The sequence below is a fragment of the Poeciliopsis prolifica genome, unplaced genomic scaffold, assembly GCF_027474105.1.
Source record: "Poeciliopsis prolifica strain line A6 unplaced genomic scaffold, Auburn_PproV2 SCAFFOLD183, whole genome shotgun sequence".
NCBI lineage: Eukaryota > Metazoa > Chordata > Actinopteri > Cyprinodontiformes > Poeciliidae > Poeciliopsis > Poeciliopsis prolifica.
Genome location: NW_026562558.1, coordinates 210,020 through 234,735, shown reverse-complemented (window position 1 = coordinate 234,735; position 24,716 = coordinate 210,020). Strand labels below are relative to the sequence as shown.

Genomic DNA, 24,716 nt, shown 5'->3' with positions numbered 1-24,716 from the left:
TGATGACTACGGTATATTATATTGTTACTAACTGAGACGGACCGGACGCAGCAGAGCCTTTATATCGTTGGTCTCTCCCGTTTCGGTTTTCTCCTCCCTGTTTTTTCCAGACGCTTGTTTTGAGCTTGCAAACACGAGGAGGAAGACGCTTTTTGAGACAACAGAGCAGCTTTAATAACCGGGACATGCATGGGTGTCCATCGCCGACGGACTCAAGGTGGCGCCGGTCTACACAAGAATATAGCAACCCTTGTTTCCTGGTTACCATGAGGATCGTGCTGGCCAAGAGCATGGCTCACTCTCCATCCTTTAACCCCTTCCTCCCTCTCCAGTCTATCGGCACTATGCGCTACGTACAAAACTATGCTGCAAGAGTAGATCCATTTTAAAGGGCTCTGTCATCATCTTTTTGTTTTCAGCCGTTGCATGAGGCTGTGTTTCTATCCCTTTAAATCGCCTCGGTTCCGCCCTCCCCGCATTTCATCCGTCATTCGCGTTTTGATTCCCCGAATCGGACGCAAGCACACGCTTGAATTTACGATGAAGAATAAAAGTGGGTGGGATTAATACTTCCAAACACACACACGCACACACACACACACACACACACACACACACACACACACACACACATCAGCACGCAGAGAATAAAGTAACCGAGGAGGTTTCAGCCCCTTTGTACAGCCTGGAGACTGTTATGTTATAACCACTAATTCTAATATATATGTCGATGTGTCATTATTATCTGAATTTGTTACTTTTTGCAGTTTGCAAGACAAGAGAGAATGCTGAGTGCCTCGTATTTATTCATTCCCCCTCTGAAATGTTAATTTCTAACCGGACCGTGATTTAAAACACAAACAAACAAAACACACAAAAAAAAAAACACTAAATGTGGGCAGGGCTTAGAGGAGAGCTCCGCCTCCCGTCTTTATCCTAAAATGGCATGCACTGTTTTGTCTCTCCTCGCCACCCCTCCTCTTTGGATCAGTCGCGTCATTTTCAGACACACTCTGGTCCGGATGAGATTTATGTATTTATTTTAATTATATATTTATTTATTTACTTCCTTCCAGCATGTTTGTTTAGCCTGCTCAATCTGGTGTCGGTCTGTGAGCTCCTCCCCTCTCGGCGGGGCAGGGCTGGGCGCAGAGGGCGGTGTAAAATAAACGCTAGCTTTTACCTCTCAGCGGGTACCAAGACGTCCCCGAGTTTCTGAATGATACGAAGAACAAACTCTCTGCTACTGTATGTTTTATACTTCGCACCCGGTGGCATCATCATGTTGTGACATCATTGCATGCCCGAGCATGCTCTTTCTTACTCTTTGGTTTATGAGGTTGTTTCAAAGTCAACGTGGAGAAAATAATATAATGTTTGAAATTAACAGACTTGGTGTGGTTATTGTTTCAGTCTGGTATACTTCCGGTTTCAACAAATCCTGGACGAGCCCCCAATTCTGCTATATACTACACTAGCACAGTATTCAATGAAAGCTAATGCTAAAGTGCTATATCCACACTGTAGCATTAGCTGTAACATCACCCGTATTTGTGGCAGCTAATGCTAAAGCGTTAACTTCTGCTCAAATTATATTTGCCCTTGAAAAACTACAAGCCTCGAGCAAAAATGTAATTTTGGCATAACCAATTCTGCTGCTCCGCATGAAATGAATCTGTCAGAGAAAAAAATATAAATTTGTAACTTTTCAGAAAAATAAACCACTAAAATGTTATCAAGCCAACTTTAAATCATCTGAAGTGCCCTGATAATATTCCCCCAATATCGATGCCTTCTTTTTTTGCCAGTGGTGTGCACAGCTCGTTAAAACATTACATAAGATAATTTTGACATCATTTACATGTTCCCGTCCGGGACGAGCCCCCGATTCTTCTCCTCTACACAGATCCAAACACACCCAGTGAAGCTCAGTCAGGGGAAAAATATTATTAATTTGTAGCTTTTCAAAAACAAACAGCTAACACAAAATCAACTCAACTTCAACTGATCTGAAGTGCTAGCATGATTTCCCCCGTTTAACTTATTTTTTCAGTTTTGCCAGTGGTGCTAGCTAAAAGTGATTTGTGCTAATCTTAAAGCATCAGCTCTGCTAAAGCTGAAGCATATGACAACACAGCTGATGCTAACGTCCTATATCAACACAGTATTTAGTAGAAGCTAATGAAAAATTCTGCTTCTACCGTTTACGGAATTAGGTAGATATGATATGCAATATTTCATAGAATACCCTTTTTAACTTAAGTAAAAGTTTCACAAATCTCAAACGGTGAAATAAAAGCATAAAAATTTTAAACACACTTGAAACAAGTCTCAGAGCTGTTCATACTAGAAAATCCTCAAAGAAATGGGACAGAAACCCAAACTAAACAGAACTTTTGCTACAAGATTATTTCAAAACCAATAGCAACCTTAATAATTGAGAGGGGAAAATGTGTTGTTATATCATTCATATATCCAGGAGCCTGTCTGTGGTGATCAGTTATTAGCTGATTAAAAATAGCTCCTACACCACACTTTTCAAATCTCCATTCATTATAAGGTTTGCAAATAATGTTCCAATTTTCTTCCACTTCTCTATTAGGCACCACTTTGTTTTGGTCTTAAGTATAAAAGTCCAGTGAGGTACGTCAAAGTTTGTGGTTTTAACCTGACAAAATAAAAAAAAGTATGACTATTTCTTAGTCAAACAAGTGTCAGGACCGACAGATACAGAGAATGTCATAAATAATACAAGGACAAAAACTGATAATGCCAGAATACATTTATAATTTTACCGACAGTCGTGAAAATATGAGAAGTTATAATTTTATCAGAGTAAAGCTGTAATCTCACCAGAATAAAGTCGTAATTTTAGCAATTTTAGAATAAAGTTGGAATAATACTAGAATAATGTCATCATTTGGCCATAATAAATTTGTTATAATACAATAATAGAGCTATAATTTTATTGGGGGAATCATATGAACAGATTCCCCCAATAAAGACTTTATTGTAATAACACAATAAAGTCTTTGGGACATATCAACACATATCAACAGTATAATTTCGTAATATTACCAGAATAAAGTTGTAGGAAAATTAAGTATTAACTTCATGAGAACTTCTCCACGAAAAATAACTAAAATCTGAAAATGAGGAATTGTAACCATCTTGAGAAGTTAAACTTTGTTATTGGTTTACAAACAGGAAAAAAGCAGCAGGACTTTAAAACAACTGAGTCGTTTTTAACTTGGTTGCGGTTACATTGGGCAATACAGCGACCCCTGGTGTTCAAAAGCTGGAACTGCACCTCGTATTATTTTCACCAGCTCCAGTTCGCCTTTGTGCGAGTTTGAAAGCAATTTTACGGAAGCTGAAAGGCGATTATTGCCGCCGGAGCTCCTTTTTAGCCACTTGCAGGCTCTCCTCCGACATGAAGCGGCTGTAGCTGCTGCAGTACAGCGGCAGCGGGTCGCTGCGTGGCGGTTTCCGGTGTCCGTCCGTCTGCTGGAGGATGGCGTCCGGCTTCGACCGCATCCCCTCCGCCGCCGCCGGTCTGAGAACCGAAAACACCCACGGTTACCGAGCGCAAACTAGAGACTGCGACAAGGAGCGTCGATAAGGAACTACGGTGAGTTCTGGCGGACCGTTGTGGCTCCGGTTGCGGGTTTGTTCGTTTTAGCGGATGCGAGGAGGCTCGGCTGCAGGAGGCGGATTTTTCCCCCTGCAGCTCCGGAAAGGCCTGCTCTGATGTGGGCTCCCTCCGCCACTTAGCCTCGCTTCAAACCAGCCGTTCATCCAGCTTCCGCCGTGTCGCTTACAAGCTGCAGCGCTCCAGACGCCCGTCATAGTTAGAAAACGGCTTGTTTTTGTACTTGATCACTTTGAAACCCCGGATGTTATTCTCCTTTTATTTTTTCAAATGAGAGGAAGCTTCAGCCGTTAGCAGCTAGCATGCTAACATCGAACTACATCCTACAACACAAACGTTTTATGGCTAACTCTGAAACCGTGAAAGAAATCACATCTTCAAACAACGAGCGTTGTTATTAGCACTTTTACAAAAACCCAAATTTAAAAGTGTATCAAAAATTAGAACCTTAAACGTCCGATTAGCGCTCCAGGAAATAGACCGAGCCCATTGATTCTGTTTTCTTTCTGGAGCGAAAGCTACTTTGACGAAGTGACACCTCAAGGGTTTTCTTTACTCCTAAGATCAAACAGTCGTGAGCTGCAAACAGAAATAACACTTAGCACAGTTGTTTACAAGTATTTTATTCATTTTTTATATCACATTGAATTTATTATGACTTTGTTTGACATTGTTTTGGTTTAAATACTTACATTATTTCATGCTATTTTGTTTATTTATTTTTCTCTTTACTATGCGCCCCCCTCCAGGATTTCTCCAGACACTGAGCGATCCATTAAAGACTTTCCTGCAGCTGCATCCGTCCTTGTGTCAAATTTGGGATATAATCCTCCCTGCATCCAGGATGACGGAAGCATGGCAGCAGCAGCAGCAGCAGCATGCAGTGGCTCCACCCTCTGTTGTGCACACTCTCCCTCAGGCAGGCGACAACTCTCTGAGCTGCACCGTGTACGGTGTCGTCCTGCAGCCAGACGCCTCCCTGCAGCAGCCTCAGCATCAGCAGCAGCACGTTGTCCAAGCGCAGCAGGCCTCCTTGCAGGTAGGGGCCGACAGAGGGCATAAATGCGGCGCCTGCGGCCACGACATTTCCCACCTGGCCAACCCACACGAGCACCAGTGCATGGTGACGCAGGACCGCTCCTTCCAGTGCACGCAGTGCATGAAGATCTTCAGTCAGGCGACCGACTTGTTGGAGCACCAGTGCGTTCAGGTGGAGCAGAAGCCGTTCGTGTGCGGTGTCTGCAAAATGGGCTTCTCGTTGCTTACCTCGCTGGCACAGCATCATAACTCGCACGGTAACAACCCGATGAAGTGCTCCATATGCGAGAAGACGTACCGGCCTGGATCTGGGAACGTCACGCCCACCTCGTCTGCTGCCAATCCGCAGCAGCCCTCCAGCGGCGAGAGTTCCGGCGGCGGTGCGGTCATCAGTGCCGCCTCACCGCCAACGTTTGAGGCATCTGCACCCGACCGGCCGTACAAGTGCTCCGTGTGCCACAAGTCCTTCCGCCATCGTCGGAGCTGACGCGCCACGAGCGGATCCACACGGGGGAGAAGCCATACAAATGCGACACGTGCGACAAAAGCTTCAGCCAGTCATCGCATCTGGCGCACCACCAGCGCACGCACAGCTCCGAGCGGCCGTACAAGTGCGCTGTATGCGAGAAGAGCTTCAAACACCGCTCCCACCTGGTGCGGCACATGTACGCGCATTCGGGCGAACACCTGTTCAAGTGCAATTTATGCGAGATGCACTTCAAAGAGTCGTCGGAGCTCCTGCACCACCAGTGCCAGCCGGAGAGCGAGAGGCCGTTCCGCTGTGGCTCGTGCGGGAAGAGCTTCAAGCGGCCGTCCGACCTGCGGCAGCATGAGCGCACGCACTCCGAGGAGCGCCCTTTCCAATGCGACGAGTGCCAGATGAGCTTCAAGCAGCAGTACGCTCTGGTGCGCCACCGCCGCACGCACAAGAACCCCGCCGACCGGCCGTTCAAGTGCAACCTCTGCGACAAGGGCTTCCTGCAGCCGTCGCATCTGCTCTACCACCAGCAGGTCCATGGCATGGAGTCGCTCTTCAAATGCGCATCCTGCCAGAAGTCCTTCAGCCAGTCGGGGGAGCTGCTGCGGCACAAATGTGGTGGTGAGGTGGAAAAGCCGTACAAATGCGACGTGTGCGGCAAAGGTTACAAAAAGAATTCCACGCTGCAGCGGCACCAAAGCACTCACTGCACGGAGAAGCCGCTCAAGTGCTCTCTGTGCGACAAGCGCTTCGTGTCGTCATCCGAGTTTGTCCAGCACCGCTGCGACCCGACGCGGGAGAAGCCGCTGAAGTGTCCCGACTGCGAGAAGCGCTTCAGGTACTCCTCAGAGCTGCAGCGGCACCGCCGGGTCCACACGGGCGAGAAGCCCTTCAAATGCGCCAACTGTGACAAGAGCTTCAAGCAGCGGGAGCACCTGGCCAAGCACCAGAGCGTGCATTCACGGGAGACGCAGTTTAAATGCGTGTGGTGTGGGGAGCGCTTCGTCGACCTCACAGCGCTGCAGGAGCACACGGTGCAGCACACAGCGGAGAACGAGAACTTCCCCGAAGCGCCGTGCATCCAATGAACCCCGAAAACACTCCCAGTTAATCCAAGACACAGAGGGGGGAATCGTACGGCGGCGCATTACGAGCATCGTAGATAGGGGGAGAGTAGATTTCTGCCCAGAAAATTTTTAAATTAATATCAGAAATGTTACAAAAAAATTTGAACATTTCTGAGCTCCAAAACTTAAAAGTTTGAGAGAAAAAAAAATTATAAATTTGAGAAACGCACTGAAATGTCGAAGCTCAAAATTGAAAATTTGCAAAGAGAAACTCAAAAATGTTGAATTTCACATGTAGATTTCCAAGCTCAAAGACAAAAGTTTGCAAAAAAACAAAAACACAACAAAACAGCTCAACTTTTGACTTTCAAAGCTCTGAAATTAAATACTTTTTTTGTTTTTTTTTAATTACAAAGTTCCTTAGTTTGTTTTTTGCAAATAAATTTTGGACCTCAGTGAATTCCATTAATTTTTCAGAAAAATTCCAGTTTTTACTCAAAATTTCTTAAGTTTTGTGGCGTAAATTTACTCCTCCTCTTGCGCTTTCCATCTCCATCGTCCCTCAGTCGCCGCCGTAAGGAGCCGGGATCCCTCTTCTTTTTGAAGAACAAAAACTAGAGCAGAAAGAAATTGATGTGAAAGTTGGACGGTTTTCTCTGTAAAGTCTGGGACCGTAGTCTGTGGTTGCATGTGGTTGTTTGTTCCGTAACCGTTGTTGAGAACGATGGCTCTCGTTTCCAGACAGTCATCCCATTTGTGTCGACTCCTCTTCAATCCATGTGCCTTTTATTATTCTTATTATTGTTGTTATTATTATTATTATTAGTTTTTCTTCCTGCTCACTCGTTTTTTTTATTTAACGTCCGGTGAAGCTGAAAGCAAACACGTCAGTAGAACGTAGATCCATCTGTTTGTGCATGGATTCTTCTCCCACATTAGTATAATTGTATGATAGCTTTGCTTTATTTAGGACATCCTCAGAGGAAGAAGAAGAAGAAAAGACTTCACATGGATTTGTGAAACTGTACAGCCCGTCTCCTATAAAATCTGTGTTGTTGCATCTTTGTATTAAAACAAGCGACATGTAGGTAACTAATCCGCGTACCTATCATGTCGTAGAAACACTTGACTTGTGCAATATGCACAGTGTAATATTTATGACTACTGATTCATGGAATAGTCTACTCTGTTATATTATAGATTGTGTGTATACGCGATGTAAACTCTGACAACTGTATAGTGCTTATGTTACCTGCTTTTTTATTCACTCTGAATGAGCTTCATTTCCACCGGAAATATCACAAGGTTTAACCCCACGAAGCATTATGTTGCTCACTTGCCACAGATGTAGTTGCATTAGTTTTAGATATAACAAAAGTTATTATTATTATTGATATTATTATTATTATTATTGAGTATTGTTATTTGTTTTTAAGAATTGGCCTTGTATTGTCTCCACTGAATCCTAGCCTCCTCCTGGTCCAACAGGACTTAAAAATCAGAGTAAAACTTGCCACTTATGTGTTGGTTTTTACCAAGGATAAAGGTAAGAAAAAAGAGAAAAATATGTGTGTACTTTAGTTTACTGTGTGGATTTATATTCTGTACAATCTTTGCAGTATATTTAAAGGAAAGATTTTGGAGTCGTGGACTTGAGGGGTTTACAGGGTGGGACTGAGTGCCATGGTTTGAATCCTGGTGAGTCCGCTTCAGAAGCTCCAGTTGGACTTTATCGAAGCGTAAGAATATCATTATAAACCCTGTTCATACTGTATATTAAAATAAACCGCCCTTATGATAAGCTGCTCCGCCTCTGCAAAATTCTGTAAAACATTTATCCACCATTTTGTCAACAAGAAACTTCAATTTTATTTCATTTTTTTTTAGTTTTTGTTTTACTGGGATCTTTTGCGTCAAGAACATGCATAAATGATAATTATCTTTATAAAAATGGTAATAATAAAAACAATTTGCAATTCATTCATACTCAACTGTGGACAACATGCTATTATTGTTTGGTTGTCCAGACATTTTTAACAGTTTCCTCACCTAAACCAAACATCCTTTCATTAAATATTTTTAATCAATCGACAGTCTTTAAAATGCATATGAGTGTGTGTGTATATATATATATATATAAATATACTTACAAAATCTGACATTTTCTCGTATATGTCTCCATATATGTAGTACATGTCTACATTTTAAAAACATAAGTTAAAAAATTAAATACAATTTTGCATATTTAATTTGAACATTTAGTAGTAGGTCATTTCTAATTAAACCCTCATTTTTAAACCGTATTTTATTGAGAAACAGATTTAAATCATTTAGTTTCTGATTTAAATGGTAAATTGAATGTTTTTGCTGTTTGTGGTGATGGATCCTCTGCGCGGTTCGCTTCCGGGTGATGTTGACTGCAGAGGTGAAGAGCAGCCCCTGATGGAGACACCTCCACCACCGCCCATCTGCCGGGATCAATAAGCCAATCACCTCATCGATCATCTGGAAACCCAAGTTCGGCTCGTATCGCCGCGAGGACAGCGCAGCGCGAGTCGCGAGCGAACGACCGTTGATGACGGAGGAGCCTCTCTGCGCTCGAGGTTAGCAGCTAGCTTTAGCTTCTCTCTCAGCTTACAGAAACTACGCCACTAATCGATCAAATTGATTGATAGTGTGATCGGTTTGAGCTGCGTGGGGACACCCAGGTGAGTCTAGCTGGTGTATTTTCTCTGTCACGCCACAGTTCTGGGTGAAACTTTGCGCTTTTTGAGCGGTTTTATGCGGCTAGGCTACCGTTACTAGTTAGCCTGGTTAGCGCTGGTTGAGTTCATCACAGATAATGCTAACTAATCCCGCCTCAGAGTTACGACTAGTCCCCGGTGTTATGGATGGGTTTTCACTTTGATTCTCACCAAAACCCGAATTCAGATGCAAAATAAAATAGCTTTTCAGACTGAAGAGAAACCAGACGATGATTGAGCGTTAAAAGGCCCAGAAACAGGACTTAAAATGAGAAATCTGCCCGAAAAGATGCTTTAATTACAGCAATTTAACTGAGCATTATCAGTTCATAACGGTTAAAAGGCGCGTCTGTTTCTCTCTGTTTGAGTAGAAATAGAAAGCATCATTCAAATTAAATCAGAAGTTACCAAATCCGATTTCTTATAGTACTTATTTGTATAAATATTTTTATAAAGATTCATAATATGAAGTGGTTAACAGCTCATAATGAGGCTCAAAGGAATTTCATCCAGCTGCATATTAATTTAACTTGATTTTAAGCTTAAATAGGCCCATGTTTTCCATACTGTAGTTGTTTTCTCTTGTCCATTCATACCTGGTTGGCTTCATTGATATTTGCTAAGATTTGTTTTGTTTTATTGCAATAAAACCCCAAAATATCCAGAAGCAGTAAGACAAAACAAAACCATCCTCACACATCTGGACTAAGAATTGGTCATTACAGTTAGACTGTTTACCTGCCTGTTTTGATTTAAGCCAGTCATGAGGTCATGTGTCACTGCACTGCTGTTTACACATTCAAACTGTGGAAACCTGGATCTTTGACAGTCTGTAGTTGTGATGGTTGCAGTGTTTAGATATGATGCTAATGGATAATCTCACTGTTTTGTGATTTATTTTATATTTTTTGACTGTTTTTCTAAACCAGCTCGCTAACTTTAACTGTCCACACTTTTTTTTGTCAAGAAAGAGGTTTTGAAACAAGAATTTTGGAAATTAGATCAAATATTATTAATAGGTGTTAGTTTCACCATTATCCATCGTTCCGTTCAGACAGATATGAATTAGATTTAATCCAGAATCTTCCCACCTGAAGTCAAATCAAGTTTGATTTATTTATAGATTGAGAACATGTGTTTTTAAAGTTCATTATTTTTTAAGATGTACCTTTAAGTTGATCTAATTTTGGTTTTCACAGACTGAGAGAAAACAAATCAGTAACATAATAATATCTGTTTTAAATGCCAAGAATGAAGCGTTTAATTATTTAATCGATCACCTTTTCGCCAGTTAGTCAGCGCGGGGCGCAGCGACACTCAGCACAGCGTGCCGGTGTCATGCTATATAACATTATAGTGTTATAAAAATGTTCTACATCTCACTCAGAGAAACTGAAAAATATTCCTGCAGACATACATTTCTTATTGCTTATTGCAATAAGAAATAAATCCATTAATTGCATAATAAATGAAAACTGCTCTTTAATTTCAGTTTCCATGATTCATCATTTTTCTCTTTCTACCAACAGCTGGATGATGAAAGTCTTGGGTCTGGTGTTTTGGTCTCAACTAGGCTTTTTTTGAAGAATGATTTTGTTTGCAGAGACTTCATAATTCATTTTATTTGTTTATTTGTTTGCGATATTTAAAATATCTTCCAGTGTTAAATGTTCACTAGAAGTGAAAGTTTATTGATCTTAGAATATGTTGCTTGAAAATGGTCTCAAACCAACAATATTATCGTTTATTGCAATAACTTCTGGGACAATGTATCGTCCAGCAGAACGTATGGTGACGGTTCTGGATTTGTTTTCTGTCCACCGGTATCTTCAGCTTTTCAGTGACCAGGGCTGGACATATGCATCCTTTATCAATTTTAAACATAAACATTAGTTTACATGCAGTACCATGATGACCACCAGGTGGCGCCCATAGCTCACAGTTTGACAGTGCGTGCTGGTGGATGTCGTCTTCTTCAGTGTAAATAAAATGTTTTGAGTGGTCAGATGGTGTTCCTCCAGGCGGACTGTAAGGCCTCCTGTTTCTCCCTGCAGCTGGCGGTTCTCCATCCCATCCTTCCCAATATCCTGCTCAGGAGCTTCACTCACTCAGTGATCGTAGCGTTGTCGTTCTGCACCGCGGCCGCCCCGGACCGGCCCGCCGCCTTCCCTGTCAGGCCTCGAGCCGCCAAAGCCAATGGTAAGCACAGCGGGGCGACCTTAGAGCCGCAGACCCTGCACAGCCGCTGCGCTGCTTTCCGCTATCGAGCCGACGAGTATTACGAGGGAGGAGACGGTCCGGGACGCGGAGCCTCAACGCCAGCGATGCCCGGATCCTCGCCGGCCAGCAGCAAGGCTCGGGTTTACACCGACGTCAACACGCAGAAGAACCGGGAGTACTGGGACTACGACGCACACGTGCCAAACTGGAGGTGAGGCGGCGCACCGAGCAGCGCCGCAAGGACGTCGTTGTCATGGTAACAGCGAGTTGTTTCTGCTCTTCTCAGCAACCAAGACACCTACCAGCTGGTGCGCAAACTGGGCCGAGGGAAGTACAGCGAAGTGTTTGAGGCGATAAACGTTACAAACAACGAGAAGGTGGTGGTGAAAATCCTCAAGGTGAGAACTCTTCATCATCCTCATCCTCACTGCTGCAGATGAATGAGAATCAGGAAACGGAAACAAGTACTTTTAAACTGAACATTTACAAATAAAAGCTGCTATTTAATCTGTGTCCGACACCAGTTAGCTTTTTTAGGCTCCTGAAATCACCAAATTACCAAATAAAGCAAAACCTGGATGTCAAACCCGGCAGGTAGCAGAAAACCAAACGTTCAGTCAGGCTGAGTTTGATTTAAGAATCAGGGGAAACTGTTCTGCTCAGACTCGGGTTTGTCGTATTTTTTCGGTTTTTCTTTGTGAAACTGTTTAAACGTTGAACATGTGAACATGACCAGCCTTTCCAGGCTTCAGGCTAAGCCAGAGCTTCCTCTCATTTCGTTTCCCTGTTGGTTAAATCCTGGTTTCTGCTCCTCAGCCTGTCAAGAAGAAGAAGATCAAACGGGAAATTAAAATTTTGGAAAACCTACGAGGCGGAACCAACATCATCCGCCTGGTGGACACGGTCAAAGATCCGGTGGTGAGTGAGAGCGGAGCGCCCGGCCCGCCGGCCGCCCGCATCGCTGCATGGCCGCCGTAATCCAGTCCGGCTAATGATCTCCACTTACCTGCAGCTGCTGTCCGTGTTTGTCGTTTTCTCTTTGCAGTCCAGAACGCCAGCACTTGTCTTTGAGTTCATCAATAACACAGATTTTAAGGTACTTGAGTTGGGCTGGCTCCACACTACCCTCCATGCACCGACAGGCAGCTAACAGAATGACTTCCTGTTAGCGTAGAAGCCTCTGGCGGCTAACGGCTAAAACTCGAGTGTCTCTTGTCGTTCTGCAGGAGCTGTACCAGAAGCTGACCGACTACGACATTCGCTACTACATGTATGAGCTGCTCAAGGTGAGATCAGCTGTACGAAGCTTAACCGCCACTTCCAGGATCTATGGAGGACAAAAAGAGTAAAAACTCGGCGACAGAAACATGGAACGAACAAGAAATATTGATTTTAGTAACAATAAAACACTCATACAAGAAATTATTCCACTAAAAATGATTTGATCAAAAGGTGAAGTACGTCTGTAGACTGTATAAAGTATTTACTGCATCTTATTGATCTTCAAATGGCTGCAGATGGAAAATATTAGAACAACAAAGCTGGTTTATGAACAGGAGGTCTCACTATGACATGAAGATATCTGTTTGGTGCGTTTTTATTCTTCATGAAGTGAAAATTAGTTGCATTGTGTAACGTATCCAGAAATTGAACTCAACTCAGAGAAACAGTAAAAATGAAAAACATACGGTGGAGAAAAAAGAAATGAATCTACTGAAGTAAACCTGATGAAGGTCCTGCTGGTCCTGCTTGGTTCCAGACGGTTAAATAAATGTGTCATTATTTCTGTCTGAGGAGGAAACGATGATTTGTTTCTGCTGCAGGCTCTGGACTACTGCCACAGCATGGGGATCATGCACCGGGACGTGAAGCCGCACAACGTCATGATCGACCACCAGCTGAGGAAGGTGCTGCTCCTCTTCCTCCTCTTCCTCCCAAAATGATCATTTAGCTGCTGAATCAACAGGGCTGAGTTTTAATCAGGCATTTTCAAGGTTGGAAAGTGCTTAAAGGTCTGGAAGTGCTTAATATTCAAATGGCACCGGGTTCTAATGAAGTTTATTTACAGTTGAAACCAGATATTTAAATATGATAAAATAATAAATACACATTTTGTTTCTCACTGTCTGAGGTGTAATATTACACCTTTATTCTGGTTTTATTTTGACTCTGTTCTGGTAGTTTATAGTTTTATATTTAAAGATTATGAAAAGACAAAAACATGTTTTTACTCGTCTGAAGTTAAATAATATGACAGATTATTAGAGCCGATTAAAAAAAGAATTCAGTCATGAAATAATAACAAAAATGAAGACAAAAACATACCAGCATAAGGTTACAATAATGCGAAAACAAAGTTACTAAAATAAAGACGTAATATTACAAAAATAAAGTAACGTTACAGGAATAAAGTGAAAAAAAAACAAGAAAAAAGTCGTATTACAAAAATAATATGTGAATATTTTGAGAATAAAATCATAATTTGCCAGACTAAAGTGGTGATGCGACAGTCATGAGAATAAATCTGAATATTTAGAGAAAAAAGTCATAATATTGTGGCTTTATTTTCATTTTCTTGGCCCTGTCGCTGCGCCGCTGATGACCGTCGCTGGTCAGTTTGTGGACTAATGGAGTCTGTTGTGCTGCAGCTTCGTCTCATCGATTGGGGTTTGGCCGAGTTCTACCATCCCGCTCAGGAATACAACGTCAGGGTGGCGTCTCGCTATTTCAAAGGCCCTGAGCTGCTAGTGGACTATCAGGTTAGTTCATCTGAGTTAAATCTCGTTCTTAAACGGCTCCGATGGTCTCATTCTGCGGACGTTTTTGCAGATGTATGACTACAGTTTGGACATGTGGAGCTTCGGCTGCATGCTGGCCAGCATGATCTTCCTGAAGGAGCCGTTTTTCCACGGCCAGGACAACTATGACCAGGTAGGCGTCGCCCCGGAAACAATCCACACGTTACACAACGCAGAGAAACGTGGGAAATCTGACACCCAACAACACATCTCACCCAGTATTTTAGTCTAGTTTCTAATGCAAATATCTTTGTGTATTAACTTATAAATATATGTGAAGATTTAAATAATTACTGTCATGCTGAAGGACTTCAGGAGTTTTAAATGCTGCATTTTTATAAAAAAATTTCGTTTGTTGTTGTGATTGTGGAAACCTGACTAGTATTGAGTCAGCAGGGGGCGCCACTGAATCCCTCAAAGCTGCTGTATGAGCTGCAACCTGCAGTGGCTCTTCATAACTCTGGATAAAACAATAAAGAGTCATTTAATATACATTTAAAAGTAACTCCAGCTCTTAGCCGCTGCTAACAGCATAATTATGTTGAATTTCAGACATCAACATATTTATGGCTGAAATTTACTGCTTTTTTACAATGTCCCTAATAACCTACAATTTAATGTATTTCATTTCCTTTAATAATTGGAACCAGGTGAGATTATAACTTCACCTGGTTCAACATATTTGACATGTATTGATTATTTTAAGGATGGACACGCGACGAAATGTAACATTGTTTTCAAATTGGTGGTTGTGTGATGTTTTATGGCTTTTTATTTTTCATGTGTAAAGCACTTTGAACTGGCCACACAGATAAACTTGATTGAAAACTGGAGTTCTGAGTGGAAAATTATAGAAAAAAATGTTTTGGTTTTTTTATCTAAAATGCAAAATGTTTTTATATATTTTTAGTGATTTTGGCTCCATTGCTGATTGTGTTGTTCTGTCAGGAAATTGCTTTTTTTAGAGTCTCTATACTCCAGTTAATATTTATTCTAAAGTAGTTGATGTTTATGTCAACTAATTTCAGCTCTGCAGCTTTTACTTTTTTGAATTTTGGGTTTCATAAAACCTGTTATTGGACGCTGCGCCGCTTTTTTTCACGAATCAAACAGCTGCAAACAAGAACCTTCAGTTTCTGGGAAACATGCAGACGGTTCGAACTCAGCCTGACTGTGTGTGTGTGTGTGTGTGTGTGTGTGTGTGTGTGTGTGTGTGTGTGTGTGTGTGTGTGTGTGTGTGTGTGTGTTGTTCGTTCGTTCTGCAGCTGGTCCGCATCGCCAAAGTTCTCGGCACCGACGAACTGTTCGGCTACCTGCACAAGTATCACATAGAACTGGACACTCGCTTCAAAGACCTGCTGGGACAGTGAGTACCGATCCGACCCGGTTCTGACCCAGACATGTTCTTTTGTTTCTATTTTTCATGATTTCGATCAGTTTTATGAACTCTGGAGTCACGTTTCTGTCGTTATGTAAAGGTATCAGTCAGGGTGAGGGTACAACAAATGTCCAAGGCGTTACAGATGTGTACAATTTACTGAATGTTTCTGCTAAACTGGTGAAGGCGCTGCAGGAACGTCCAGCAGGTGCTGGTTGGGTTCAACAGGTGGCGCTGTTCTCCTGGTTTGCATCCAAATGTGATGATGAAACCAAATGAAGCCAAATAAACCCCAGGAGCACCGGGTAACCGAATGGGTGGCGGTGGCAGCATCATAGTCTGGATTGGATTTCTGCAAATGGATCTCATTTTCTTTCTTGGATGTTTTTTGTCAGTCTGCTAGCTAAAAAATGTGGAACGTTTCCAAATATGGGATTGTAGTACTACAACTTTATTCACATGTTATCATATCCACTTATTGTTCTGATTATTTCTTGAATTATTACAACTTTATTCTGATATTATTACAATTTTATTCCTTTTAATTTCAAACCTTGTAGTTTTCTCGTCTTAATACTGACGGCTGGACGAAGCTTGAGATTAAAGTTGAACCGTTTTAGTTGTGCAGCCAGATTATGTTTTGTTTGCCTTGTTACATATAAATCCTGTTGTAATTTGTGGACCATACCGTGGCTGACTGTGGGGGGCGCTGTGGTTCCAGGCAGTCGCGGAAGCGCTGGGAGCAGTTCATCCAGTCGGAGAACCAGCACCTGGTGAGTCCGGAGGCGCTGGACCTGCTGGACAAGCTGCTGCGCTACGACCACCAGCAGCGGCTGACGGCGGCCGAGGCCATGCGCCACAACTACTTCTGTCAGTACCTGCAGCACACTGCCGGGTTGCCAGGTTGGGCGGATTTCCCCCAAATGGATTGCTTCTAAAGCACCAGGAGGGTTTCTCAAAGTATTTCATAAGAAAACTTTTAAAAATAATTACTGTTTCAGAAAGAAACCAAAGTTTTCATGTTATTGGACTTATTAGTTAATTTATTTTGAAATCTGTTGAACGATTAGTTCAGGGGTATCAAAAGTAGTCGCAGGGCAAATAACCCCGTTTGGTTTAGTAGCTTAATTTGGTTTATTTAAAATTTGTTCAAAATCTAAAAAAAAAAAAAGCCGAAGTCAAAAGTTTTTTTACATTTTCAATGTTTTGTAGGAAATTCTGAGATTAATCTCCAAAAGCTCACAGCCTCAGGAGAGATTTTGCACGTTTGCGATATTAATAGGAGTTGGACATTTTTTCCTTTCTTTGTATTTTTGGCCGGTTCTCTCGGTTCTCCCTGGGCTGGATCTGTCAGTCGGATCCGGCTGCTTCCCACCCAGTGGTCAGGCTCAGTCTCTGGGAGTAAACGGGTCGGATTCTCAGCAGTTGAGCTTCTTCTTTCAGGCGATGCGTTCAGGGAGCCAAGGCGTGGCTGCAGCTCTGGTTGCACCAGTTTCAGGAAAACGTGAATTTTTAAAGCTTCTGAGAACAGAAGGATGGCAGAATGTAAAGCGATGCATTCCAGAGAGGAATTATCTTTCAGCAGAGAGAAAAGGACCAGAAACTGGAGCTCATCTTTGCTTCACAGCTGTTGTCTTCTTGACACTCTGGTTCCAACCGTTTCCAGGAAGTTCCTGCTCATTCCTCGTCTCCCGTTGGGTTTGTTTGTCCCACAGACCCAGTGGTGAAGGAACAAGCGAACGCCAACACAGACGGCACAAAGGCAATAAGCAGCTCCAATGCAACATGATGACCAGACAGCAGGTAACCCGCCGTGGCCCTCTGGCATGGAAAATGAGAAATGTAGCTCTAAAAGCAGAAAACATCACAGACGGGAAACTCTTCACCCTTCCTGTGTTTAACTCCATCTGTTGTGACCAGGAGGTTTTATTAAACGTGACAAAACAAACCTCTGAATTACAGGAAGAGGAGTTTCCACTTCTAGACGGAGGCGTTCTTATCAACGGACTAATACATGTTTCACCGTCCAGCTGCTGCAGCCAGTTTGCACCTCAGTCCAGGGAGTCAATAGTTTATTTAATATTAGATTTAAATGAAAACAGTCACAGTATTCCTTTACTGAACTCAAAAACCTGGTCAGTGAACGCACCATGCCTCCCGGGTTAAATCTTTATCTAAATTAATGTCCTGTCCTGTTGTACTCCTGTTTATCACTCAACACAGGAGAAATAAACACAACAGGAGTAATGAACACAAAATATAAGTTTAATGTTTATAATGCCAAACAGCGGTTCTAAACAATCTCAGGCAGGATTTAAAAACAGCTCCAGGAAATGTTAAAGGATTTATTAAATCTGTTTTTATTTTATTAATCTGACTCAGATTTTCTGTCTTCCTTTAATAACTTAGTTTTTTTTTTTCACCCATTCAGGAAAAAATCTTTCTTACCTCAACTTGCAACCTTTTCTTGGCAGAAACCTCTGCCTCCGCATCAACAGCCATACTGGAGCAAGATGTCAGTTTTTGCAGCACACACACTCAACCGCAACACACACACCCCAGCACACACACACCAACGGATCAGTACTGGACGGACTAAACCAATCCCATCAGAGCCCAGGGAACCCGCAGCCCCTCATAATTTGGATGGGAAATCAGATCTGAACCCGTTTTTAAAACTAAGTGACTCGCTGGATCCGAAACCGGCCGCACCGTCGCTGCAGGAGATCCAGTTCCAGGTTTCAGCACTGACACGGAGGCTCTTTTCTGCTATGATAGAACAAAAGCTATATTGAAAGAGAATAAACAGTTTTTATTTAAAGAACGTGTCCAGGTTTCTTTCCCTGAGTGGATTTCACTGTTTCTGTGACATTAAAATAAATCTTCAAGTTCAGCTGATGGGCGAACTTCAACCTGTGAGCTGAATCACAAACTGAACTGACCAATCAGAGGGAAGAGTTTCTATCTTCAAATATAATAACAATTACTTAAGGTTGCTCTTTATGTGCAGCTTTCTATCGAAGTAAAACAGTTTCCCACATGTTTTATCTGAAAATATAAATTATTGTCCAAGATTTAATTTCTTGGCATAAAATAAGAAAATCTACAGATTTTGGTTTTGAGGGTTTTTTGCCTTCATGGTGATGAAATCTACTTCAGTTTACTAACTGCTGACCGGAAGGGGATGAATATTTATGCAGTTTTTAAAAAATACTTTTTTACTTAGTATTTTGTAAAAGATTACACTTTTACTAAATACATCAGAAATGACTGATGTTCTTTCTTTTTTACATTCATCTGGAGATCCAGCCTGAACTCATTTTTATTTTACAGAAACTGAGTTTAGTTTGAGATAATGAGCCAAAGTGTGTTTATATGTTGAGTCATAAAGCTTCATAAACAGATCGGCAATGAGAGGTAAAATGATCCATCATGTTATTGAGGCTCGACTCAGGCACAGATTTCTCATCCTGTTTACAATTAATGCTTTTCAAAAATACAAACCTGAGCAGATCAAGAAGGTTTAAGGTTTTATAATCACACCATAAAATATCCTGTTATGTTAAAGGTCTTCAACTGTCAGGTTTATGAAATGTTGCAGTTCAGTATCTTTAAATACATATCAACACAAATCCAACATGGAGTAAATAAATTAAGAGGCACAATGATGGCTTCCAGTTGAGCTGCTACAGAGACTTTTCAGAACTTCAGAGCAAAAAAAACAAGTTTGAACCTCAAAGGAATATTTCTCAGCTATTATTATTGCTCCTGAATGTATTTCCAGTTTCTGGCAGTTGAATGCTTCTGTAGAAATGAGCATGTTGAGTTGGTAAGAATCTGTTTTGCGTTTTGGTCATAGCAGCAACATTAAAAGTACAGAACTTCAGCGTTTGAACGTGAAATGAAGACGCCTTGTCGGTTTTACTGGACAGAAATGAGTCGGACCGCAGAGTTCAGTAAGTGCTTGTTTAATAAATAACACTGGAACTTCAACATGTATTTCCAGAACAGAAAACACTTGTGCAACATTCGTGCGTTACAAGTTGGTGCATTTGTTTTGGAAGAATCCGGGCCAAAGTTCTGAACGGGCCGGCCAGCTCAGATTTCAAACGATCCTGCTGAGGCGACGTGAACTGTAAACACAGCAGAGAAAAGTCCAACCGGTCCGCAAAAATCAAACCACGCATTTAAAAAGCATCCACCGGTTTTCAGATAAAAACGTGACCCGGTTCTGCTCCGACCCGAACCGAATGCCGTGACCAACGAACGTCCTTAGTGTCAAAGTAAAAGCAGCAAACGAGCACAAGAACTTCAAGAGCTTCAGCGGATGAGCGCTAAACCCATCGAAGGCACCGCGAGACCCGGCCTCCTCAGAACCGAAACATCTGGGTCAGAACCAAAACATCTGGATCAGAACCAGGACAGCTGGATCAGAACCAGGACAGCTGGGTTCAGCTGCTTCACTAAACAACCAAAAACAGTATTAGATGCCACTTTGGCATTTCATCTATTTAAAAAATCAGGACTGGTTCAACATTTGGGAGGTTCATGGTTTCATTGCAGCTGTTGTTTGTGAGCATAAAGTTTCTCAGCTACAACATTCAAAATATAAGAATACAAAAGATCTGACAACCAGAGGTTTAAAAAATAAATTCTCTCTCCAAATGATTTCCTTCAAACTTTGTGTGTCAATACTTAACCTTCCTATCCGTCCAAGCTCCTTCCTCTCCAGGCTTCACTCCACCACCAGAGTCTTGGCCCGGGGGAAGATTACCTTGAGCTCCGCCCCGAGCCGGTCATCCAAGCCATCCATTTCCTTCTGCTTTATCTGGGTTCGGGTCGCGGGGGTAGCAGCTTCAGAAGGGAGGCCCAGTCTTCCCTCTCCGTGGCCACTTCCCGGCTCCTCCGGGGGAACCCCAAGGCATTCCAAGGCCAGCTGAGACATAGTCCCTCCAGTGTGGCCTGGGTCTTTCCCGGGGCCTCTTCCCGGTGGGACGTGCCTGGAACACCTCTTCAGGGAGGTGTCCACAGGAGGCATCCTAACCAGATGCCCGAGCCACCTCAAACTGGCTCCTCTCGATGTGGAGGAGCAGCGGCTCTACTCTGAGTCCCTCCCAGATGACTGAGCTTGTCACCCCATCTCTAAGGGAGAGCCCATACACCCTATGGAGGAAACTCATTTTGCTGCTTGTATCCGAGATCTCATTCTTTTGGTCATGACCAAAAGCTCATGACCATATATGGGGTGGGAAACGTAGATTCCTGATGAATTGAGAGTGTCGCTTTTGGCTCAGCTCTCTCTCACCATGACGGACCGGTACAGCATCCTCTTCACGGCAGATGCTGCACCAATCTGCCTGTCGATCTCCTGCACCCTTCGTCCCTCATTTATGAACAAGCTCCCAAGATACTCAAAACTCCTCCACTTGGGGCAGGACACCCCCTCACCCGGAGAAGGCACTCTAACCCTTTTCCAGTAGTGGTTAGTGGACAGCTCCGCACCTCTCTTCACCCGAGTGTCCAAGACATACGGTTGCAGATCCGATAAAACGATGACAAAGTCGGTCATCGAACTGTGGCCAAGGGTGTCCTGGTGCTGTTGGCCACCACCCATCCCACACTGCACCTGACCCCATTGGCCTCCTCATGGTTTGGGGGACCCATGCTTCCTCTTCGAGCTGAGCCCATGGGTAAAAGTTCGGCCACCAGGTGCTCGCCATCGTGCCCCACCTCCAGACCTGAATCCAGAGTGGGACCCCGGTGACCCGCGTCCGGGCAAAGGAACACCAAGTCCAAAGTTGTCATTCATCATTGGGGTCTTTAGGCTGTGCTGTGTCTGGCCCCTCATCCAAACTCACAGTGATTCTCAGCACGCACTCTTCCACCAGTGTCCGAGCGCAAAGAACTTCAGGTCAATAAACTTACTGCTGCTTTTCCTCTGTGATTAATATAATTTCCAGATTGATTATTATTTTGACTTGAAAAGAATCTTGAATGTAGAGTCCCAGAAGATTTAATGCGGCTGGATTTTTTGGCTGGTTTTACTATTTCTCTTTGCAAATGGAAATGAATGGCTCCTCTACCATTGACTGTTGAAACCCAACATTAAGAGAACATCTTTTTTGAGCAGCCCATTTTTTTGGAGACTGCTCTCAGTATGTCATTGCAGAGATTGTTCAGACTACTTTGAATGTTCTTTAGATCTTGACCCTTTACCTCGGCATAGATTTCTCAGACAACCTCTCTATGATGGCTTGGAGGTCTTCGAACTTGCATGGTATCCTTGATTTTGGAATGACCTTGATAAGAATTGCATTAACAAGCAGCATGATGGATGACTTCTGCTCCTCTTTCTCTGCGACTGGCAGCGATTCAGCAACCTTTGTGGTAACCATTGACTTCTGCTTTGCATCAACTATCTGTCTGCCTTTTGAGTGAGTCAATTCCTCTGAAATTCCGTTTTTCACTATTGGAAGTGTTCCTTCCCTTGGTGCCAGTGAAACTCTATCGCATTGTTCTTTGCTGTCATTTTGACGGTTCTTCACTTTGACTCCAGCTGCTTTATTCTTCTGTTGTGCAGCTGGATCTCCAGCTGCTCCTCGTCCTATTGGAGAGGAGCAGCTCTCCACTGGGCTCTCTACTGGGAGAGCTGCTCCCACTGGAGCCTCAGATGACTTCTGCTCCTCTTTCTCTCTATGACTGGCAGCGGTTCGGCAACCTTTGTGGTAACCATTGACTCCTTCTCTTCATCAACTGTTCCTTCTTCATCCCCTGGAGCCGGTGAAACTCTACTGCATTGTTCTTTGCTGTAATTTTCAAGGTCCTCCGTTTTGACTCCAGCTGCTTTGTTCTTCTGTTGTGCAATGGGAAGAGGAGCAGCTCCATCTCCTGCTGCTTCTCTTCCCATTGGAGCCTCAGATGACTGCTGCTCCTCTTTCTCTGCGACTGGCAGCGGTTCAGCAACCTTTGTGGTAACCACTGACTCCTGCTCTGCATCAACTAACTGTCTGCCTTTTGGCTGCTTCGATTCCTCTAAAATGAAGTTTTCCACTGTTGGAACTGTTGCTTCTTCCTCCCTGGAGTCGGTGAATCTCTATTGCATTGTTCTTTGCAGTAATTTTGACAGTTCTCCATTTTGACTCCAGCTGCTTTTTTCTTCTGTTGAGCAATGGCAAGAGAAGCAGCTCCATCTCTAGACTCTCGTTTGTCAATTGGTGGAAGGTCGTCCAATGAATTACCTGGGATCGCTAAACGGTGTTGGTCAGAGATTGACTTTTTCACTTCCCTGACCTTTGGCAGCACCTCAAAGATGAAGTCTTCCATCATTTTCAGATATGACTCCTTTTCCTTCATCATAAGATTAGCAGCTTTTGTCAGATCTGAAAACTCCTCAGAAATAAATTCATCCACCATCTTTATATCTGATTCCCTTTCCTTAGAGATCAACTCATTTATATGCATGGTCTTTGAAAGTTCCTCAAAATGAATTCATCCACCATCTTCAAGTCTGATTCCTGATTTTCAGAAACAAGATTTCTGTCATAACGTCTCGTCTGTTGCCACTTCAGAGTCTAATTTCTCAAGGATGCCTGGTTCCAGGTTTCCTGTATTCTGTGGAGTTTTGATGATGTCGTCCTCTGCAGCTTGGAAATCAGAGCTGGCACCTGGGTGCTCTTCTCTCTGTTGCTGTTCTCTAGCAGCTTTTCGTTCTCTCTGACGATGTTCTTTACAGCAACACACTAGCAATTCCTCTATCAGCTGGAGAGCAAGTGGAAGGATTGAATCCACTGCGTCCGAACCAAGACTTGTGGCCGGCCACAGAAGTTGCTGGACCTTGCGTGGAGCAGACAGATTTCAACAATTCTTTGACATATGAAATAAATAAGTCATTGAAACAGTCAAAACTCTTGGGATGAACCTTCCTTGTAATCTGAAGGGTGTCTGCAAATGTTGTTAGCAGCACATTTCCCAAGATCGTGTCCACATCTTGGAATCTGATGCCCTTCTTAGGGATATTGCAGAGAATGAAGCTGCCACATTCATTCAGTAAGTTTAAAAGCAGCTCCTTCAAGGACGACTTGGTGTCGCAATCAGGATTCCCCATGGCTAAATCCAGGGTCTGATCCAATGAAATGGACCAAAAAAACTCTTCAACCATCGGCGCGATCATGTTCCCAGAAAAAACCGGGAGCGCACAAGGCTTTGGATTCGCAATGTGGCTCATGGCTTCTTGGATTTGCAATGGATACTAAAGCAAACTCAGATACTTGAAGAACTATTTAGCTAAAATCGCAAACTATCTCAATCTCTCACCAAACTCCAGCTCTCTCTCAACGAATGTAACAGACTTGTTGCATAAAACCCCAGAAAGCTCTGTGATGTCATCAAGGACCAGATTCTGTCCATGCTCAGCTTACCGACCGCTGCTAGGTGAGTCACAAGCTGTGTAGAGAAATAATGTCTAATTTTAAGGAACAAATTAAAAGTGAAGAAAAAGTGAAAGTGTCCAGGTTTTAGAGGCTCTGAGGCTGAGAAGTACTCCGACACTCACTAAAGTGTTTGAGAAAAGTCTTTTTTTATCTAAGCTGCTTAATTGGACGGATTCCTACAGCTCAGTTTATAAGATTTTGTCAATATTTATAAAATAAGGGCCAATTCATAAACATACACTTTAATATTCTGGTGACCACTGTTTAATTTTGGGATAGTTTTAGAGCGAAACAACACTACAAGTAATAGTTTTTTATAATCTCTGAAAGGTGCCAGTCTGCTAGGTCTCCTTTATGCCATTATTTTTGACTTCCATAAATAACATTCATCTTTTAAACTCTCTTTCCCTTTCACCAAAAAAGCTTATTTTTAGCTAATAATGTTAAAATTTACCTTTCATAATCCAATCTCTGTGATCGATTAGTATTCCTAGATATCATTAAGCTTTTTATCTGCTTTTCAAGGTTATTTCAAATGCATTGATTAAAGTTTGAATGGATTATATTTTTGATTTAAAAGTCCTGATTTTCAGAGGCGGTAGTCACCAAAACCCTGTTATCTTTGGGAAACGTCCACCAAAGATCCCAAATGTTGAACCAGACAAAGTAAAGTTTGGTTGTTGCAGCGGGAGAACTCACAGTAGCGAACTAAGAAAGCTCACCAAGGACACAATTAAGACAACGCCGCTGATTAGCTCCATAATAACACTGATAATTAAAACCCTGGGGCGAAACGCTCGGCTGAGTCCAGTGGCACTTGGTATTTTAAAGATTCATGACCTCAGTCACTGCGAACCCCTCTGGTTTTTAAATGTTGTGTCCTTGGTGTTCTTTTTAAAAATGCAAACAATC

At 42.8% G+C, this 24,716-nt stretch overlaps 2 protein-coding genes and 1 long non-coding RNA gene across 5 annotated transcripts; 2 read left to right on the top strand and 1 right to left on the bottom strand.

Annotated features, from left to right (window-relative positions):
* Window positions 1–2,767: 2,767 nt before the first annotated feature.
* LOC129356657 (uncharacterized) lies at window positions 2,768–4,090 on the bottom strand. Its single transcript, XR_008605436.1, has 2 exons — window positions 3,648–4,090; window positions 2,768–3,556 (listed from the first exon to the last, which is right to left on the bottom strand). It is a non-coding gene; the product is annotated as an uncharacterized LOC129356657 (long non-coding RNA).
* LOC129356656 (zinc finger protein 319-like) lies at window positions 3,518–7,054 on the top strand. The gene is given in 3 exon segments (XM_055026233.1): window positions 3,518–3,631; window positions 4,402–5,163; window positions 5,166–7,054. Coding segments are annotated over 2 exon segments (1,758 nt in total). The 5' UTR covers window positions 3,518–3,631; window positions 4,402–4,496; the 3' UTR covers window positions 6,257–7,054.
* Window positions 7,055–8,623: 1,569 nt separating this feature from the next.
* On the top strand, window positions 8,624–18,193 carry LOC129356650 (casein kinase II subunit alpha'-like). 3 transcript variants are annotated; one of them, XM_055026226.1, is made up of 13 exons: window positions 8,624–8,838; window positions 11,034–11,410; window positions 11,486–11,597; window positions 12,016–12,117; window positions 12,245–12,295; window positions 12,426–12,485; window positions 13,023–13,106; window positions 13,848–13,958; window positions 14,029–14,130; window positions 15,263–15,363; window positions 16,097–16,245; window positions 17,091–17,178; window positions 17,807–18,193. In XM_055026226.1, the coding sequence occupies exons 2-12, from the start codon at window positions 11,304–11,306 to the stop codon at window positions 17,162–17,164; spliced, it is 1,053 nt and encodes a 350-aa protein (XP_054882201.1). In that variant the 5' UTR covers window positions 8,624–8,838; window positions 11,034–11,303; the 3' UTR covers window positions 17,165–17,178; window positions 17,807–18,193. The 3 variants fall into 3 exon arrangements, with proteins under 3 accessions (XP_054882201.1, XP_054882200.1, XP_054882202.1); XM_055026225.1 differs by having other exon boundaries at window positions 8,624–8,943; XM_055026227.1 differs by lacking the exon at window positions 17,807–18,193 and adding an exon at window positions 17,338–17,799 and having other exon boundaries at window positions 8,624–8,943.
* Window positions 18,194–24,716: the final 6,523 nt, after the last annotated feature.